The 21724-nt window shown below is 42.9% G+C and overlaps 1 protein-coding gene across 2 annotated transcripts in view; it reads left to right on the top strand.

Moving 5' to 3' along the window:
- The first annotated feature begins 836 nt into the window (after positions 1-836).
- The window catches only part of LOC106611786 (neuronal acetylcholine receptor subunit alpha-7), a 78557-nt gene continuing 57669 nt past the window's right edge, over positions 837-21724 (top strand). The window contains exons 1-2 of one of the 2 annotated variants that reach the window (XM_014212368.2): positions 837-899; positions 1155-1307. In XM_014212368.2, the coding sequence (XP_014067843.1) occupies positions 1238-1307 (70 nt within the window). In that variant the 5' untranslated portion in view covers positions 837-899; positions 1155-1237. The other variant, XM_014212369.2, reaches the window with a different exon arrangement.

The raw sequence follows: 21724 nt of genomic DNA on the forward strand, positions 1-21724 counted from the left end.
ACATGGACACCTCGGCTGTCCCAGACAGGACAGATAGGACAGACACGGCGTAGACAGACAGCACCACCAAGCACTGGACAGTTCCCGTCTGTCTCCCCCCACCGCTAGCCTACTGTGTGCACCGGGCATGTCAGTGTGCACAAATCAAACCGTCCTGCTGCGATCAAGACAACCGAACTGTAAAATAGCAAGAACAAACATGTCAATGTTGCTTTTCTTTAGATCGCTTTTTAAAGTGGAAATTCCAGCTTGAGAGAGAGAAGGCAGCGCATTTGGTAGTCTATATTGCGCAGTGATTCCCCCTCACCGTTTATCGGATTCTATTCTCGTTGAAATTGTTTATGATGAATGAAGTTAATTGAAGTTAAATAATACTAGAATGGCTAAATGCCCTTTGACGGTTAGCACTAAACAATACTAACGTTACCACCTTTAGCCTATTCACCTATTATAGCCAACGGCCTATGACCAATTCACTCCCTTCCTCTGTTTTTTTGCTAGCCTATAGGTTACAACTTTCTCACAAGAACATTGATGGTCATATTTACGGTAAACTATAAAACCAGACTCTGACCTCTACACTAAGCCCTTTCGGAATCTATAAACTCTTAGCGGGTCTTCACTAGTTACCACAGCCACAAAGTATATTTATTCAATTTCTCTTCTTAAAATGTGATTTTTTTAAAAACCTAACCCTAACCTTCACTACACTGTTAACCGTATGCCTAACCTTAAATGAAGACCAAAAAGCAAATGTTCGTTTTCATGAATTTTGACGAGCCAATTTTGAGTTTGTGGCTGTGGTAAATAGTGGAAAGCCCTCAGCGGGGCGCCGGAGACGGTGCGATCGCTGTCGCGCGCGTCGAACAGACCAAAGGAGCGGAAGAGTCGGGGAAAAGGTAAGCGAGCGAAGAGGGACATCCTAACGTCAGCCACAAGTTTGGTGTAAGATTCACATAGTCGTCATATCATATTAACCGACAATTCAGACACCGAGTAGTTGTATTTTTGCTAGGCGCTAAAGTTATTTTATTACAGCAGACTATGATCTGACAATGCACCCGGTTGTATGAGAATGTGTTTTAAAGCAGCGTGCACACGCAAATGTTGTTAACTATATCTGCCGCACTCACTCTCCCCCTTTCCTAACCAAGTGCTCATATTCGAGCTGAGCGAGCAATTTCAATCTAGCCGCCAGTGAAGACTCGCGGGACGTCGGATTCCTGTGAACACAAGGATGCGGTGCCGCAAGTTTTTTGGACCGTGTTCGATTGGGATCTATCTATGGATGGCGGTCCTTTTCAAAGGTATGGTGGGATCCAGGTCCACTTCTCTCTGTTGAACGATGTTGCATGTTCGTTTGGAGTATGTGGCGTCAATGTACGCTATAACCATGGTAGGCTACTTACTCTGGTTTGAGTTTTAGGTGGGACACTAGCTGATCATAAACTTCCTTCACCGTGGAGTGGAGTTTAGTCGACTACGTAGGACACCAAAGCAGGCTAGACCTAGTTTTTGGTTTTCCAGGTAGTTCTGGGCACATTTTTTTTTAAAGTTTGAAAGGAAGGAACACAGAAGGGGGAAAGGTATATGAAAGTAAAGCGGCTTTTTCATCATCTTCTTCAATGAAACCTGTTAAGATTTGATTAAAGCAGAATACAGTTGTGATGCGTTTTGCTTTGGGAATAGGCTACAGTTTTGTTGCATTATTAGATTTCCTAGTCTTGAGTGTCTTTTCCTTACATGTGACAGTGCAGTCTGTTGTTAGGTACAGCAAGATTCTGTCATCCATTCTAGATAGTAGGTATGCGATATAGTATAATGCATGTGCAGTGCATCATTTTGGAGTTCATTTAAAATAGTTAAATGTGTGTGCGCACGTTGTGCTTATTCATAGGGATAATGTAATTCGTTATTTTTACTGCCCCGTTCTCCCTCCCCTCCCCAGTGGTGGATTTACCATTAGGCAGAAGAGGAAATTGCCTCAGGCCTCACATCATCAAGGGGCCTCATGAGCTGGGCATAATTAACACAAATAACACTAGTAATATATATATATATTTATAATAATTTCTCAGTTTGAGGCACTCCATGCTCTGCTCGAGTCCCCTCCTCTTCAGCAGGTTGGTTCAGCAGGAGCACAATCAGCAGGAAGCTTAAAAGTTGCAAAGGAAACGGGGCGAGAGGGGGTTTTGCCTGGCCACTGTGCCCAGGTTAATTAAGCCACATTGCCGACAAAAATGCTCCCCAAAAAATGTAATTAATCAAAACAGCTGAATAATAATTCATAGTAGACCAATTGTTTATATCCATACATATATGTAACCGGTGGGAAATGGCTAACGAGTTAGCAGTGCACATTATTAATAACTGTTCAAGCGGTGACGTCACTCGCTCTGAGACCTTGAACTAGTTGTTTACCTTGCTCTGCAAGGGCCACGGCTTTTGTGGAGCGATAGGTAATGATGCTTCGTGTGAGGCAGTTGCAGATGTGTTTAGGGTTAGGGATCCCTGGTTCGAGCCCAGGTTAGGGCGAGTAGAGGGATGGAATAGACTGTTACATACATATCAATATTAATCCAAGTTTTTCTCATAATAGTAGAAACAAGTGTCATTAATCATCTACATAATGGTTCATAATAAAGGACTATTCCACACTAAAGTATTAACGTGCATTGTTTCACACGATATGATTGCAAACGTGACTTTCATTGACATTAAGCTGCAGCAATGAGGTGCTTTCAGGGCGGGGCAGAGAACAAGAAAGAAAGATTACATTTTTACATAAAAAAATATGTAAATTAAAGCATTTCTTTAGTAAAAAGACAGGCGCTGCTGATAATACTGCCATGGTCATCTAGGCAGAGAACATGTACTGCATGTGTGGCCCATGGCATGTCATACTCTTTTTGGCCAGGCAGCATCAGATACATGGGCTACATATAGTAAGACAGAGGGGTGCTGTTTTGCTCGCTCGGATGCTTTCTCCGGTAAGATAGTTTCAGCCACTTGTGAATTGTAGGAACATTGACTGATGCACAGTACACTGTTCGGATGCTGGAATTATTTTGGATGAACGTGCCAAGGTAACCTACATTTTGAAGTGATTTGTTTGACAATCATATGAACACATCATGACTGGTCGTGTTCATGACATATTTAAAAGGTAATACATTTTTACAGCTAAATTACAAGTGTTGACTATAAAAAAAAAAAATGTGGGGGCGGGGGGGACTCTGCCTGCGGCCTCAAACGCAAAAGCTCAGACACACCAGTAGGGTTGCTGTTCACGTAGCAAAAACTGAAGTCGTCAGCCACTCAGCCTTGTTAAAATACTCCAAACCAGAAGGTGGCAGTAGCGTTGTTTGGCAATGCACATCCGTGTGTGTTGCTTATGGTCTAGATTCCAACGTTAGCTAGCTAGCTGCGGTAATGTTGCTATTTTGTAGAAAGCCAGATGGCCACAGCTCGATAACTACCTAGCAAGATGATGAAGAAACAATTTAATTCACTCTCCATAATTCCATACTGTCAGTGCCAGTCCATAGCCAAATGTTTCGCTAGCTAGCTAATGACACTGCACTAATTTGGCAGCTAACACAGGCAGCTGTTTCATGGAAACTAGCTCATATTTAATTATAATGTCAATACTAGCTACAGTGGTTAGCTAGCTTGGAGGAAGTATTTAGTGTTGTGTGCATTGCGTCTGTGCACTTAGCTAGTTACTATCTCATAGCCTACATTGTATATAAAGTGTGACTGGCTTATCCATGGATGTACGGAGAAAAATGTCCTTTTTGTTGTCACTCCTGTTGGCTCCCCCACGTGGAGATTTGTGCTCTCTGATTGGCTCAAAGTCATATTGTTGGCAACTGACGAGCATTGCGATTCTACAAGTAGAAAACGGTAGGTTCGTCGCTTCCAGGTCAGCACGCAGCAGGTACCGCTTTTGTTTTAGCGAGAGAAGGAACGGCCTCCGACTGGGATAAGTACCTATTAGCAGTCTATCGGCACTGAGATTCTCTGTGTGTTTCATGCATAGGCCTTAGTCCGCCCTCGTCCTTCTATCCCCTTCAACATCCCTGACATCTGAGTCTACCTTATGCACTGTGACGCAGCACAGCACAGGGTTTACAGAGGTTTTTGGCACAGAGGCATCTCTCCGGTGTGTTGCATGTTACTGTCTCCGTGCATTGTTTCACCGTCTCTTTGTGTGTATCAGTACACGGACACTCCCTGTCCTCACCTATCCACTCCACTCGCGTCACTGGCCAGGGACGGAGGGAGGAACCGAGGGAGGGAGAGAGAAAGTGATATTTTGAGTGTGTTTAGACAGTGCTTTGGTCTCAAGCAGACTTGTCCTAGCATTGCCATTGTCTGATAGACAGACTGGTCTTCTTAACGGTTTGATTTATAATTGACGCAGACTAGCTTTTTCTAGACTTTAAACTCCTTACTCCCACTCTGATCGGGCACTCTTGTGCATGAGGCCATGCATACAGGCAAGTGATCAAATCATTTACACATTAACTTTCAGTAATGGCTGATCTATGTTAATTTACAATACTTTCTAAAAGTATTCTATGAGATGCATCTGAAGAGTAAGATTAACTGTGGAGCAATAGAGATTATTTTTACCAATGAAATTCTGTTTTTATTGTTTCCCTCCAACCTCCCTCTAACCTCCCTCTTTACCTCCCTCCAACCTCCCTCCAACCTCTCCGGATCTATATAATATGACGAGTTGCATGGCATCTATCAATCAATGAATCTGTCTCTGATTCCTATGCAACACCTCACTCTTTCTCCTCTTCTCCCTCTCTTTCCCTTTCCCCCTCTTTCCCTCACCAGTAACTCCTGAGAGACTGTCTAGCCTCTCACTTTCTTTAATCTCTAGTTTATGTCAATTAAACTACTCCTGCCTCATCCTGTGTATTATCGATTGGGTCTTTGCCTGGCTTTAATGAAGTGTTTCTTATGAGCGTAATGATGTGATCTATGTGACTTTAAAGAGGTCCAGCCAGCCTTTTGGTAAGGAACGCAGTGATGATAGACTAGCGCCCTGTCCACTTGTACATCAAGCTGCCTCGCGCTACAGAAACAGGCGCTTGTGCAAGGCTACTTACCTACTTATGCTGTGATTGGCATCCATAGGAGGAAGGCTTACAGTACTGCCCAGTAGCAGCATGGTAAAATACAGCAACTGCTTACATGGTATACATGTATGTACGTTACACTATAACTCTGTATATATGAGAACATATTTTTCAGTTGCCTTTGAGCCAAAGAGCCTAATGAAGATATGGATTTACATAACCAGCCTTATTTTAGATTTTTTATCTGTGTAAGAGGTCAATGTTAATGTATATGAATGCACATACAAATGTAGCAGCTGTGATGGGTCTGTTGTATAGAGTATTCCACTGTGGCGTGACATTGGATTAGATTAGATTAGGATTAAACACTAGGGCCCTGAGATGGAGGCTGGGTGGGTGGGTCTGACCACAGGAGTATAGATTGTCAACCACTCACGTCATCTCAGCCCAGCCCCTATACTGTCATTACCATGCTAGTTTACCCTACCCCACCCCCTACACTAGCTCCACCCTACCCCACCCACACTCTGAGCCCAGTGATGCAGGGTGGGAGAAGGGGTTACAACAGTAGCAACATTCACACACATGGATTAAGATGAAGAGTCAGCCTTAGAAAGCCACTGTTGCTTTTCAACTCCCTCATGTGAAAATGTGTCATTTCTTGTGGCATTGTTTTTATGTCTGAACTCTCTCTACTGTCCCTCCCTCCCACTCACTTCTCTCTGCCCTCCATCCCGCTCTCTCTCTTCCCCTCTCTCTCTCTCTTCCCCTCTCTCTCTCTCTTCCCCTCTCTCTCTCTCTTCCCCTCTCTCTCTCTCTTCTCCCCTCTCTCTCTCTCTTCCCCTCTCTCTCTCTCTTCCCCCTCTCTCTCTCTCTCTCTCTCTCTCTTCCCCTCTCTCTCTCTCTCTCTCTCTTCCCCCCTCTCTCTCTCTCTCTTCCCCCCCTCTCTCTCTCTCTTCCCCCCCTCTCTCTCTCTCTTCCCCCTCTCTCTCTCTCTCTTCCCCCCTCTCTCTCTCTCTCTTCCCCCTCTCTCTCTGTGGGTGGGTTTGGGCTGAAATAGGTCAGGGAATATGCACAACTATACTTTGATGTAAGAGTGAAGACAGAACATCTGTACTAGTTGTATTCCATCTGGAGCCTCCACTACCCAACAGGATATTGACTGGAAAGTAAAACACTGATTAAACTGGCACTGAACACAATATTGAAAAATGTGCTTGAAATATCGGAACACTCTTCCTGTGGTCAAATCAATTCTATCTGTGTCACAAATGCCACCCTATTGCCTTGACAAGGCCCATAGGGCTCTGGACAGAAGTAGTGCACTATATAGGGAATAGGGTGCCACTTTGGACGCATTCTGTCTTCACAATGGGTTTTGGGGTATTTTAAACACTTGTTTAGAGTTGTAGAACAGCGCACATGTATTACTCCTAGCCGTTTAATAACCTCATCTATCACTGTGACATTATTGGGATATGGGTCCTTTGTTTCTTCACCTTGGGATGGCTTTCTGACAGGCAGTTAAAAGGACACCCGTGAAGGTCTGGGTCGCCATTAGTTACATCCGTTTGTCTGGGTTCTTGTGTGTGTGTATGAGGCAGAGAGAGAGAGAGAAGTCCTTGTGATTTGCATACCTTACATAGCTGTGACTGTCTTCTCATCACTCTGCATTAATGACGCATGGTGTGTTTCGAGAGACAGAGCAGAGATTCTGAGGAGTGGTCTCGAAACTCTCTCTGTTTGGTCCCTTCCAGGGTCTAAACTCTGGCCCTATTTCTCCTACTGTTCTATATTCTGTTGTTCTATTTGAGACTTTGAGTGTTTCTCAATATGCATAAGACCGTGCTCCGAGCACGCAAATTGGAGTACGGGAGGGCCAGAGCATAAGTCCAAGTCAAAGTATGCGAAACGGAGCACGGATGCGTACTCTGCTTGTACACATTTCGAAAAGCATGCATCGATGCAAGCTTCAACGAAAAGTACAGACAGAAATATGACGCAACCTCATCAAAAACTCTCATTCTAGGCTCCAGCCTGTGCCTTGTGTCTGGAGCTGAATGTGGGGTGCACATCTGAGCGGGGGGTGGGTGGGGGGTGGGGGGGGGGGTTGGTTGTCTTGTCTCAGCTTCTGTTTGCAGATGCTACCCAGAACAGAGGCCTTTTTCCTGGTTCATGTGCTTCAGAGTAAATCAGCTCACAATGAAGAAGACATATAAAGAGCGTTGTCCATATTCTACGTCTACTTACCAAAAACTCTGACATTTTCATCCCTAACTACAACATTTTCAGACAAGATAGAACGGCCAAAGGGGGCGGTGTTGCAATCTACTGCAGAGATAGCCTGCAGAGTTCTGTCCTACTATCCAGGTCTGTACCCAAACAATTTGAACTTCTACTTTTAAAAATCCATCTCTCTAAAAACAAGTCTCTCACCGTTGCCGCCTGCTATAGACCACCCTCTGCCCCCAGCTGTGCTCTGGACACCGTATGTGAACTGATTGCCCCCCATCTATCTTCAGAGCTTGTGCTGCTAGGTGACCTAAGCTGGGACATGCTTAACACCCCAGCCATCCTACAATCTAAGCTTGATGCCCTCAATCTCACACAAATTATCAATGAACCTACCAGGTACCACCCCAAAGCCGTAAACACGGGCACCCTCATAGATATCATCCTAACCAACTTGCCCTCTAAATACACATCTGCTGTTTTCAACCAAGATCTCAGCGATCACTGCCTCATTGCCTGCATCCGTAATGGGTCAGCGGTCAAACGACCTCCACTCATCACTGTCAAACGCTCCCTGAAACATTTCAGCGAGCAAGCCTTTCTAATCGACCTGGCCTGGGTATCCTGGAAGGATATTGACCTCATCACGTCAGTAGAGGATGCCTGGTTATTTAAAGAAAATGCCTTCCTCACCATCTTAAATAAGCATTCAAGAAATGTAGAACCAGGAACAGATATAGCCCTTGGTTCTCTCCAGACCTGACTGCCCTTAACCAACACAAAAACATCCTGTGGCATTCTGCATTAGCATTGAACAGCCCCCCGTGATATGTAACTTTTCAGGGAAGTTAGAAACCAATATACACAGGCAGTTAGAAAAGCCAAGGCTAGCTTTTTCAAGCAGAAATTTGCTTCCTGCAACACAAACTCAAAAAAGTTCTGGGACACTGTAAAGTCCATGGAGAATAAGAACACCTCCTACCAGCTGCCCACTGCACTGAGGCTAGGAAATTCTGTCACCTCCGATAAATCCACTATAATTGAGAATTTCAATAAGCATTTTTCTACGGCTGGCCATGCTTTCCACCTGGCTACCCCTACCGCGGTCAACAGCACTGCACCCCCCACAGCTACTCGCCCAAGCCTTCCCCATTTCTCCTTCTCCCAAATCCAGTCAGCTGATGTTCTGAAAGAGCTGCCAAATCTGGACCTCTACAAATCAGCCGGGCTAGACAATCTGGACCCTTTCTTTCGAAAATGATCTGCCGAAATTGTTGCAACCCCTATTACTAGCCTGTTCAACCTCTCTTTCATGTCGTCTGAGATTCCCAAAGATTGGAAAGCAGCTGCTGTCATCCCCCTCCTCAAAGGATGGGACACTCTTGACCCAAACTGCTACAGACCTATATCTATCCTACCCTGCCTTTCTAAGGTCTTCGAAAGCCAAGTCAACAAACAGATTATCGACCATTTCGAATCCCACCGCACCTTCTCCACTATGCAATCTGGTTTCACAGCTGGTCATGGGTGCACCTCAGCCACGCTCAAGGTCCTAAACGATATCGTAACCACCATCGATAAGAAACAATACTGTGCTACCGTATTCATTGACCTGGCCAAGGCTTTCGACTCTGTCAATCACCACATCCTCATCGGCAGACTCAATAGCCTTGGTTTCTCAAATGATTGCATCGCCTGGTTCACCAACTACTTCTCTGATGGAGTTCAATGTGTCAAATCGGATGGCCTGTTCTCCGGGCCTCTGGTAGTCTCTATGGGGGTGCCACAGGTTTCAATGCTCGGGCCGACTCTTTTCTTTGTATACATCAATGATGTCGCTCTTGCTGCTGGTGAGTCTCTGATCCACCTCTTCGCAGATGACACCATTCTGTATACTTCTGGCCCTTCTTTGGACACTGTGTTAACAACCCTCCAGACGCGCTTCAATGCCATACAACTCTCCTTCCGTGGCCTCCAACTGCTCTTAAATACAAGTAAAACTAAATGCAGGTTCTTCAACCGATCGCTGCCTGCACCTGCCCGCCCATCCAACATCACTACTCTGGACGGTTCTGACTTAGAATATGTGGACAACTACAAATACCTAGGTGTCTGTTTAGACTGTAAGCTCTCCTTCCAGACTCACAACAAACATCTCCAATCCAAAGTTAAATCTAGAATTGGCTTCCTTTTTCGCAACAAAGCATCCTTCACTCATGCTGCCAAACATACCCTCATAAAACTGACCATCCTATCATTTACAAAATAGCCTCCAATACCCTACTCAATAAACTGGATGCAGTCTATCACAGTGCCATCCGTTTTGTCACCAAAGCCCCATATACTACCCACCACTGCGACCTGTATGCTCTCGTTGGCTGGCCCTCGCTTCATACTCGTCTCCAAACCCACTGGCTCCAGGTCATCTACAAGACCCTGCTAGGTAAAGTCCCCCCTTGTCTCCGCTCACTGGTCACCATAGCAGCACCCACATGTAGCACGCGCTCCAGCAGGTCACCCCCAAAGCCAATTCCACCTTTGGCCATCTCTCCTTCCAGTTCTCTGCTGCCAATGACTGGAACAAACTACACAAATCTCTGAAACTGGAAACACTTGTTTCCCTCACTAGCTTTAAGTACCAGCTGTCAGAGCAGCTCACAGATCACTGCACCTGTACATAGCCCATCTATAGTTTAGCCCAAACGACTACCTCTTCCCCTACTGTATTTATTTATTTGTTTGTTTTGCTCCTTTGCACCCCATTATTTCTATTTCTACTTTGCATTTTCTTCCACTACAAATCTACCATTCCAGTGTTTTACTTGCTATATTGTGTTTGCTTTGCCACCATGGCCTTTTTTGCCTTTCCCTCCCTTGTCTCACCTCATTTGCTCACATTGTATATAGACTTATTTTTCTACTGTATTATTGACTGTATGTTTGTTTTACTCCATGTGTAACTCTGTTGTATGTGTCGAACTGCTTTGCTTTATCTTGGCCAGGTCACAATTGTAAATGAGAACTTGTTCTCAACTTGCCCTCCTGGTTAAATAAAGGTGAAATAAAATAAATAAATAAAATGAAAACTTACAAGGCGTCCACTTCCATCTACTAGATAATCCATTAGGACACTTCATCTTTAGGCTTTCTCAGCCTACCAGTTCAGAGGCAGTGCTCTTTTAAAGCCAACAAACGTTTCACACTATTAGGACGGTTAAACAGAGACTCAGAGAATCAGTCAGGTGTCAGGACAGCAGAAACAAAAAAAGCTCATATTCATGAGGAATGAAAGATGGAGAGAGGGAGCGGAAGGAGCGAGAGAGAATGGCAGAGAGAGATGGTTATCAATGTATGTCATTCTGTCAGAGTGTGCTGGGCCGGGCTGTGAAGCTACCAATCCCTCAGCCCTGTCTGACTGTACCCCCTCCTCTCCCTTCATATCCCCCTCTCACTTTCACGCCCGCACGCACACAAGTGGTAAGGTAAGCTTACTATCCATATTACCATATCAGGTGTGTTTTAGCTGGAACATGTTTGTGTGTGTCTGGAAGTTGCTTTGGGGCTTCTGTACCCTACCTGGAGAATAATCTGGGAGTTGTAACATATATTAGAGGAAACATGTTTGTTAGCGGTAGGGTAACGTGTAGAGGCCTAAGGTTTGCTGTAACCTTGGTGTGGGATTGGGCTGCTGGTTATTCAGACACACAGCTCACAGCTCTAGCAGGGAGACAACAGCAGTAAACACCTAGCTATAGCCTCTGATGACTGGAGAGAGTTTGTGAGAGAGAGAAAGAGAGGACAAAACAGAGAGAGTAAAAGAGAGTGAAAGAAAGAGTAAAGGCTTCAGCATGCTTCCATTGGCTGGCTCTTAGCCCGAACTCGGCTAGGTGAACCGGAGGACCGCGCTCACATACTCCCTTAAAAGACCATCGCTTGAAAAAGCGGCAATAGTACTGTTTGTCCATCTTAAGACCCATAGCCACTTCCTCAAAATGCTCATAATTAATGTTGACGTTTTTTGCAGAGATCTTTGTCGGACAGTTTTACATCTAAGATGTTTGGTGCAGTATTTTTCAAGTGAAAACAATTGCGCATAAAAATTGTCTGCCGTCGGTTCCATGTTCCAAACTGCCTCTGGAAGCAACGTCAGCACAAGAACTGTTTGTCGGGAGCTTCATGAGATGAGTTTCCATGGCCGAGCAGCCGCACACAAGCCTAAGATCACCATGCACAATGCCAAGCTTCGGCTGGAGTGGTGAAAAGCTTGCCGCCATTGGACTCTGGAGTGATGAATCACACTTCACCATCTGGCAGTCCGACAGACAAATCTGGGTTTGGCGGATGCCAGGAGAACACTACCTGCCCCAATGTATAGTGCCAACTGTAAAGTTTGGTGGAGGAGGAATAATGATCTGGGCTGTTTTTCATGGTTCGGGCTAGGCCCCTTAGTTCTAGTGAAGGGAAAGCTTAACACTACAGCATACAATGACATTCTAGATGATTCTGTGCTTCTGACTTTGGGGAAGGCTCTTTCCTGTTTCAGCACGAGAATGCCCCCATGCACAAAGCAAGGTCCATACAGAAATGGTTTGTTGAGTCCTGACCTCAACCCCATCGAACACCTTTGGGATGAACTGGAATGCCGACTGCGAGCCAGGCCTTATCGTCCAACATCACTAATGCTCTTGTGGCTGAATGGAATCAAGTCCCCGCAGTAATGTTCCAACATGTAGTGGAAAGCTTTCCCTGAGGAGGGGAGGTTGTTATAGCAGCAAAGGGGGGGACCAACTCCATACTAATGGCCATGATTTTGGAATGAGATGTTCGACGAGCAGGTGTCCACATACACTACATGACCAAAAGTAACAAAAAAAATCTGGCATTAATTTAGACGTTTTTGCAGAAGAGCTCTTACTTGCACAATTTGACATCTAACTAAGATGTTTGGTGCAGTATTTTTCATGAACATTTTTTTGCATTAAAACGAGTCGTCTATCATTGAATGACAACAAACACTTAATTGAAGATTCCACTGAGGTATAATAAGAATCCCTACTGTTGACCAATGAGCGACGACGGGACGTAAACTTCGGCTACCAAAATTCGGCTTGCCTCTAGATAAATTGTCGTGTGCACGAACAGCCAAAAAAAAAACATGCCGAAGACCAAAGTAAACATAAACGTTACAAAATGTCACCATTGTATATGTACAAACTGTTCTGAACTGTTTCGGGTGAGAAGCAAGCGGAGAGCGAGAGAGAGAAAAGAGAGCGAGAGAGACATAGCTTTACGGTGTAAATCACAAAAAGTGTCAGGGTGAGTTAGAGAGAGATTAGGACAGTGCGTTACTGGCCACTCACTTAATCTCCATATCTCTTCTTCACTCACTTTCTCTGCCTCTGTTTTCATCCCCTTGAGAGGCCCACGTGTAAATATTGAGTTTCACCACTTCAAGGAGGCATTTCTCTTTCTTTCACACTCACCTACAGTATCTATAATAAACCTTTTTTCTAACCAATCAGGGTCAAGAATGGAGAAAAAAATTCACGTAATTTCTTTACTCGATATCCATCTATCTACAATATCCACCTGTCAGTCCACTTTCGATCAATTGATACGGCATGCATCAGGTCTGATAAAAGTGTTTGTATAACACATTTCCTATAGTACTTGATATGATTATATACTGCTCAAAAAAATAAAGGGAACACTTAAACAACACATCCTAGATCTGAATGAAAGAAATAATCTTATTAAATACTTTTTTCTTTACATTATTGAATGTGCTGACAACAAAATCACACAAAAATAATCAATGGAAATCCAATTTATCAACCCATGGAGGTCTGTATTTGGAGTCACACTCAAAATTAAAGTGGAAAACCACACTACAGGCTGATCCAACTTTGATGTAATGTCCTTAAAACAACCTCTTGACGGGCTCGTCCCGTATGCGGGACGGACATCCAGCGAAAAAATCCTATCGCCATTAGCATAACGAAATGTAATATATATATTTTTTCAAATATAGGACTATGTTATATCGTTTTATAGATACTCCTCTCCTGAATCGAACCACGTCGTCCGATTTCAAAAAGGCTTTACAGCAAAAGCAAAACATTAGATTATGTTAGAGGAGTATATCGTAAAAGTAGCCACATAGCCATTTTCCGACCAACCACATGCATCACAAATAACCAAAAAACAGCTAAATGCAGCACTAACCTTTTACAAACTTCATCAGATGACACTCCTAGGACATCATGTTACACAAAACATGCATTCTTTTGTTCGATAAAGTTCATATTTGTATATAAAAACAGCATTTTACATCGGCACGTAACGTTGACTAACTATTTTCCCTCAAATGCATCCGGTGAAACAGCGCTACAATTTACTAAATTACTATTCGAAAACATTTTAAAAATGTAATATTGTCATTCTAATATTTATAGATGAATATCTCTTGAAAGCACCTGTAATGCCAGATTTTAAAATAACTTTACTGGGTAATCACACTTTGCGATAAAAGGAGTGGTGCTTCTCCTGCTCCTCCTTGCACAAAGGCAGAGGTAGCGGTCCTGCTGCTGGGTTGTTGCCCTCCTACGGCCTCCTCCACGTCTCCTGATGTACTGGCCTGTCTCCTGGTAGCGCCTCCATGCTCTGGACACTACGCTGACAGACACAGCAAACCTTCTTGCCACAGCTCGCATTGATGTGCCATCCTGGATGAGCTGCACTACCTGAGCCACTTGTGTGGGTTGTAGACTCCGTCTCATGCTACCACTAGAGTGAAAGCACCGCCAGCATTCAAAAGTGACCAAAACATCAGCCAGGAAGCATAGGAACTGAGAAGTGGTCTGTGGTCCCCACCTGCAGAACCACTCCTTTATTGGGGGTGTCTTGCTAATTGTCTATAATTTCCACCTGTTGTCAATTCTATTTGCACAACAGCATGTGAAATTTATTGTCAATCAGTGTTGCTTCCTAAGTGGACAGTTTGATTTCACAGAAGTGTGATTGACTTGGAGTTACATTGTGTTGTTTAAGTGTTCCCTTTATTTTTTTGAGCAGTGTATATTTGTGATATTGACTCTTGCTATATTTTATATTTTATTTTCATATTGACATTTCTAAAGCATTGTTGGGACATTAGCTCTAGGATAATGTCATTCAATGGGCTATTGTCATCATCACCTTGGGGAAATCTGGGTTTGTTTTCAGTGGTAGAGAAGAGGATTTGAAACAAAGAGTTGGATTTAGCTAACGGTAGAAGCTCAGCTACAGCCGATGCCAGCACCAAGAGGGCAGATTGCTAAATTGTAATTATTTCTCCACTGTGGCCTATTTATTGCCTTACCGCCCTAATCTTACCTCATTTGCCCACACTGTATATAGAGTTTTCTATTGTGTTATTGACTGTACGTTTGTTTATTCCACGTGTAACTCTGTTGTTGTTTGTGTCGCACTGCTTTGCTTTATCTTGGCCAGGTCGCAGTTGTAAATGAGAACTTGTTCTCAACTGGCCTACCTGGTTAAATAAAGGTGAATTTTTTTTATTTATTTTAAAATTTAAAAATGACAAATACAGTGGCTAGCTAGCTGAGTAAATGATTTACTCTCATTGATTGAGACAGGTGTCTGTCATCATGTCCAGTGCTTAATTTGTAAATCGGGAGATCCTGGAACACCATAGTGAGCGTGAGAGGGGTTATCCGGCGGGCTCGGAGGTATCGGAACACATTGAGAAAAAAGTGTCAAACACAACGTAGCAGCCAAGTAGCCTACTATTTATGGTGGTGAAACGGACAGCACTTTCCAAGGTGCTAATTCATTAAAATAATTTTAGACGTCCCTGCAGTATGCCCACAAACTTGAGAATAGCTGCAGGGCTTACACAAGTCTGAATTTCTTAAAGCCTAATTTTCTAGACATCAATGTACAGCAACACTTTTAGACGACACTGCAGAACACCCGCCATATGCACACATACTCAGCTGTGGGGCTTACAAGACCCGAATTTCATATCGTTTAAGACATCAATGTAGCAGAAGAACAATATCTGAATAAAACTTCAAATAAAATAAATCAAATGTAGGCTACAGTAGAACACACACATGAGAATATATAGGCCTCCTGCCTATGTGATAATATGAAGCGTATATTCAGGTTACAAACGTGTTCTGTGCTGTGAAGGTAAAGTGAAAAAAAATGTCCTACCTTAGTTTTCAAAACCTCCCACAATGACTCTACCCATGTCAAGTCCATTTAACTCCTGGGAGTCAACTTGAAATTAAAATCACATTTTATTGGTCACATACACATGGTTAGCAGATGTTAATGCTAGTGTAGCGAAATGCTTGTGCTTCTAGTTCCAACAGTGCAAATCAAACCAAAGTTTAATTGTCACGTGCGCGGAATACAACCATACAGTGAAATGCTTACTTACAGGCTCTGACCAATAGTGCAAAAAAGGTATTAGGTGAACAATAGGTAAGTAAAGAAATAAGACAACAGTAAAAAGACAGGCTATATACAGCCCACTACTGTTGTGTCATCTGCAAACTTGACGATTGAGTTGGAGGCGTGCATGGCCACACAGTCGTGGGTGAACAGGGAGTACAGGAGGGGGCTGAGCACACACCCTTGTGGGGCCCCAGTTTTGAGAGTCAGCAAAGTGGAGATGTTGTTTCCTACCTTCACCACCTGGGGGCGGCCCGTCAGAAAGTCCGGGACCCAATTGCAGAGGGCGGGGTTGAGACCCATGGCCTCCCGCTTGATGATGAGCTTGTAGGGTACTATGGGTTTGAATGCTGAGCTGTAGTCAATGGACAGCATTCTTTACATAGGTATTCCTTTTGTCCAGATGGGACAGGGCAGTGTGCAGAGTGATGGCGATTGCTCATAGCCATGAGCAGGCATGTGGCTGTGATGTTTAGCCTCCTTTTAAGGCTGTTCTGAAGACTCTGGCTGTAGTCATTTTTATTTTTTATTTTTATTTTTTTGTGTTAACCTGACTTGCTGCCACCAAATGCGCTATGGTTCAGACATGTTTAAAGACCTTTTTTCTGAGGGCTCTTTGTTTTTACATCTGATGCATTGATGTTAATCTACTGTACATTCCACCCACTCTTTTGCTCATTTATTTCCTCATTTCTAGACCCAAGCTCCCTACCTTTTTGCATGTTGTACAGCCCAACTTTGAATTATGCATGACCAGCCAGGGGTTATACGTTTGCTTGCAAATTGCACCTGCTCTGAGCACTTCGTCGGTGGATGCACTGCCCCCCCTCCCCCCAGGTCCCCGTCTACCCCCCTCTCCCACTGAGTCTGACTCACTAGTCGGCCTACTAGCTAGTGGAGCTGCCGGTGGTGATGCTGAACTGGTGGGATTAGCATGGCCATCAGGAACAGTTTTCCCCTCACTCCTCTCCTCCAGCACTGACATTTCTTTGGCTCGTTCTGGGTTCGATTCACCATCTTTCTCTGGATTTCTGGACTTGAAAAATGTAAAACTCGATTGCCTTTTCTTTTCCATTTTTTTATTTGGCTTTCCCATGATTCAAATTCAGTAGGGAGACGACTAGGCTACGTGACGTGATTGCGTAAGGACCTCTTCACTAGCTGACCACCACTACCAAGACCTGTGTCAGGATCAGGTACTTAACCCACTGGCTCTCCCCATAACCTCTATGTACAAATAAGAGAGCAGGTCTGGAATCAGTGTGGCAGGATGATTACATAGAAAGATCACCGCGCTTTTACATGATGGTCTTTCTGGGGGGCGGGAAAAATAACGAGGGGGCAACTTGATTTAATGATGATCGCTATGACTAGAATGTCTACAGTGCAAACAGTTAAATAATTAATAAATCATGCCGCGAGAGGTACCGGATCTGGGCAAATAGATGCCGGAACAAACAAAGTCAAATCTGAGAGGTGCCAGATCTGGGCAAATAGATGCCGGAACAAACAAAGTCGAATCTGAGAGGGCTGAAACTAAGCACTGGTTATGCCATGCGGCACTTTGGGCTGGACACTCACCTGTCTTGATCAGAAGACTTGAAATAGAAAAGATGCCGTCTCACACTGTTGGATTACTTCATGGAGCAGAAAAGTATTTATTTTAAAAACTGAGCATTTTCTAAATTCAAACGGACCCCCTGCTACTGGACACGGACATTTTGAGACTCCTGTTTCCACGAATCAAGGATGAAGACTGCATCGCCAAGCTAAGGTCGGTCGAAAATTCTCTGTGCTACACCAAACATTACCTAACCTGTAACTCCCAGTAATGGATACCAACAATCTTTTTTGTAGACGTGTGTTTGTATTGTGTTTCGAGAATCTGCAGAGAAAAATAATGAGGTGGTTGTGTCATTACTGTTGTAGTCTTGATTTTATACCTTTCAGTGTCCCTTGCTGGTTTTTGTCCCACAATCTTGTTGTGCTTCATAATCACAAGGGTTGTCCCCTTCCTCATGCTCGTGTACCCAAAATGCCACCGCTTTGGGGTATTTTTCAGCAGGGGCTATGGAAGCACTCCATGGAACCTGAGATTTACAAAAAGAAAAGGTCAAAAGATAAAAGGGGTAGACTAAATTTATTTCATGTTCTGGAAGGTTTTCTGTGGTCCTCAGGCTACATCTAACCACCTGTAACCCCATAACACAAACACAAACCCATACAAACAGTACCCAATTCATGTTTATGCCATGCTTACTGTAAATTGAGCTATCTTAGCCGTCAGCTTGTAAATATTTTTCCCAATTTACCTCCACCTTGTGCCGAGCTTGGGGTTGGAAAACACATGCTGGTGGAATCAGATTATGTACCACCTACAACAAAACACTCAACAATACACAATTTAACCACCCCACTAGTTGTATTGACCTCTATTAGACTGGCTAGCTTAGCACACCTAACATGGACATTTTAATATTGTTAGCTTGCTGTTGGCGTCACTAAATTGGCAGCAAGATTGCTAGCTAGCTGAGAACCTACTAATCAACCTTATACAATTTATACACATTCATAATTCCTACCAACACACAGAGAGTGAGTTAGATATATTGAATTCAGTTTTCTTTCCAGACAAGGGTGGAATAGATGGCTACCAGATTGAGTTACTCTTATTTGCTAATGTTAGCTAGTTTATGTTAGCTAACATTAGTAAAAGATAGAACGAACAGACAAACGTGTACTCTGCTGAAGGTAGCTACCAGTCTAGCAGTAACTACCATGGCATAGGCAAAATTAATTGACAGTGATGTGTACCTTTAATCGAGAATCTTCCATTTTGTTGTGAAGGGAGAAAACGATGGTATCGCATCACTTCTCAGCTGTGGTCTAAATGGATTCCTCATCCGTTCAGGCTGAAAATCCCTCTGCTAATCTTTGGTCACCGTAAGCATCATTCTTGATAGCCGCAAACCACTGGCAGCATCTGGGTAAATCTCTGGTAGGTAGAACGGTAAAAGATAACTCATTTACATGCTTCTTTGTAATTAGCACAGCCAGACAGAACACCAAACGGGCATAATGACAAACGTAAAATAAAAATGCTTAAAGAAGTTCTGAGATTACAGTGTGTTGGTCGTTTGAAGTTAACAACGCCATTAACTAAATTTGTGGGCACTCCCACATGGTTTATGAACTGGTACAAAAAAACGACACTTGATTCAAGAGTTTTTCAATTTAAATTATTATATGAACTTCTTGCACCCAACAGAATGCTATATATATGGGGCATACAACAATAGCCAGTCAATAAATAATATAATAATACTTGTAGGAAAGGTTTCATCTTTAGCTCACAATCTGTGGATACTATACGATTAGAAAGGTAAAAAAAATGATGTAAAACATCACAGCACAATTGAAAAATATACGGCACATGGAAACCAAACGAGGGAGGTCTATGGTGATAGGTGGGATGGGCTGAGAGAGGCTGAGGGGTGGGATTAAAGAGCTTATGTTTGGTAATGTATTATTGTTATGTTACTGCTTTATATAAAAGTACCATGTATGCAAAATGTGTATGCAAAATGCATATGTAAAATGTATATGTAAAATGTATGTATATGTAGCAGAAAAGCTGTAAAAAAAACTAAAAGATATTTGTCCTCCGAAGAGGGGGGGTCGTGGAGGGGTTTAACTTTAAAAAAAAAGATATATATAAATAACAAAAATATTAAAAATAATAATAAATAAATAAATAAAAATATTACAAATAAAAATGTTTGCGGGCACACCCGATCTACCTAGCAGGGTGGTATCAGGATTCGCTATGAATGCCGGACTTAGTGGTTCACTATGAGCAGACGCGTACACAGGGACACTTCCTGATTCTACCAGTGAAATGAAATGTGCTAGTTGTAGCTTGTGGTTTGGATAATGTTGATGTTTATGATAAAACATAATGTTGTTAATATAGTAATGACTATATGCCATGGCAGAGCCAGGGTGAAACTCCCTTTTAACTTAAGCATTTTCATTCTTAAACATGATCACTTTATAGTGATTTATAGTCACTTTTAATTGATAAATGCACGAATGGAAGAATAGCCTAGTGGAGACGTAAACAGCAACAAATTAGTGGCTAACATTGCTTCAATTACAAAATGTAATTTCAATAAACAGTTTTACTCAATGATTTTATTTGTTGTTGCTAGAATTAATAGGGCATTAAGAATAGATTTGTGACACCATCAGTCGAATGTAGCACACAGCTGTAGGCAGGACAGATGTAGCCTAACAATGAAAAGAAACAAGAAAGAAAAGGATAACCAATCACTGTTAGACGTTGGTTTCACAAAGAGATAGAAACAGAGAAATAGAACGAGAGACAGAGACAGATAGAGACATTGTATCTGTTAACACACTCCTCCCCACCACTCCTTCCGGAGGCGAATGAGAGAAGTTAGCGGAGGCCTATCGACTCCTTGGTTAGTAAGAGGGGAAAAAGGATGTGGCATTTGACTCTCCTCCTGTGTGTGAGTGTGTGAGTGTGTGTGACAGACACTGAGACCAAAGAGATAATTTCTTCATTAGAGAAGCTATGACTATAATGAGATGGGGGACAAGGAGGAATATGAGTGTGTGTGTTCTGTGAATCTGTGTTGTTTGTGACTCCAACCAGAACCAAGCGGACATGGATTTCTCTTTGTCAGTCAAGGAGCCTGCTGCAATCATCCCTGCAGCTGTGTAACAAAATCATTTTAACGAGTAAGCTATCAAACTGTTTTAATGGGGGAGAGAGGGAGGAGAGATAGAGGGAGATGGCGAGAGAGAGAGGTGGAGAAGATGGAGGGAGAGAGAGATCTAACCTCTTGCCAAATGTATGACCATTAGAGACACATATTTCCCTCAGATTACACAGACACAAAGAATTTGAAAACAAATCCAATTTTGATCAAGTCCCATATCTATTGTATGAAATACCACAGTGTTCCATCACAGTATTTGTGACCTGTTGGCATAAGAATAGGTCAACCAGTGAAGAACAAACACCATTGTAAATACAACCCATATTTATTTATTTATTTTCCCTTTTGTACTTTAACTATTTGCACATCGCTACAACACTGTATATAGACATAATATGACATTTGAAATGTCTTTATTCATTTGGAACTTGTGTGAGTGTAATATTACATTTTTATTGTTTATTTCACTTTTGTTTATCAATTTCACTTGCTTTGGCAATGTAAACATATGTTTCCCATGCCAATAAAACCCTTGAATTGGATTGAGATTCTCACGGTTGTTATCTGAGACATGGCTTTCTGCGTTCCTTCCCTTTCTCTCTGTGTTTGGCAGAGCACCATGCTGTGTCTGCTAGATTGAGCCCCATCCTCCCTGCTTCTCATAACTGTTTAATTAGCAAAGTGAATTCAAGAAAAACAAGACGATAGAATAGCCTGAATGCTTACAGAGTCCCGGTGTATGCTGTCTTATACCATACTGACATTTGTTTAACATGTTTCATTAGATTACCACATCCCACCCTGTAAGTAATTTAATAAAGCATTCATTCCTCTGCTAGAGCTTGGAGTGTCAAATGGCTCCCTATTCCCTGTGTAGTGCACTACTTTTGATCAGGGCCCTAAATAGAATAGGGTGCAATTTGGAATATTTTTAGTCTGTCATCATTCAATTTATTAGTTTAGGTGCGTGATTATAATCCCCTCTTCATATATCTTGACTTACTTGACTTAAGCCACCTTGGGAGCATTAGGGCGTCCACCATGGCTCTCCACCTCACTCTCTTCCGTGCGAGGGCTTTTGCTTCTAGCCGGAGCCCCGCTTTACTCAGTTCTTGAAGAGTGGAGCGTCTCCAGTTGTTTTTTGGCATTCCCTGCTTTCTTTTTCCTTGAGGGTTGTAGTCCAGTGCT

Source organism: Salmo salar, chromosome ssa09 (genome assembly GCF_905237065.1).
Source record: "Salmo salar chromosome ssa09, Ssal_v3.1, whole genome shotgun sequence".
NCBI lineage: Eukaryota > Metazoa > Chordata > Actinopteri > Salmoniformes > Salmonidae > Salmo > Salmo salar.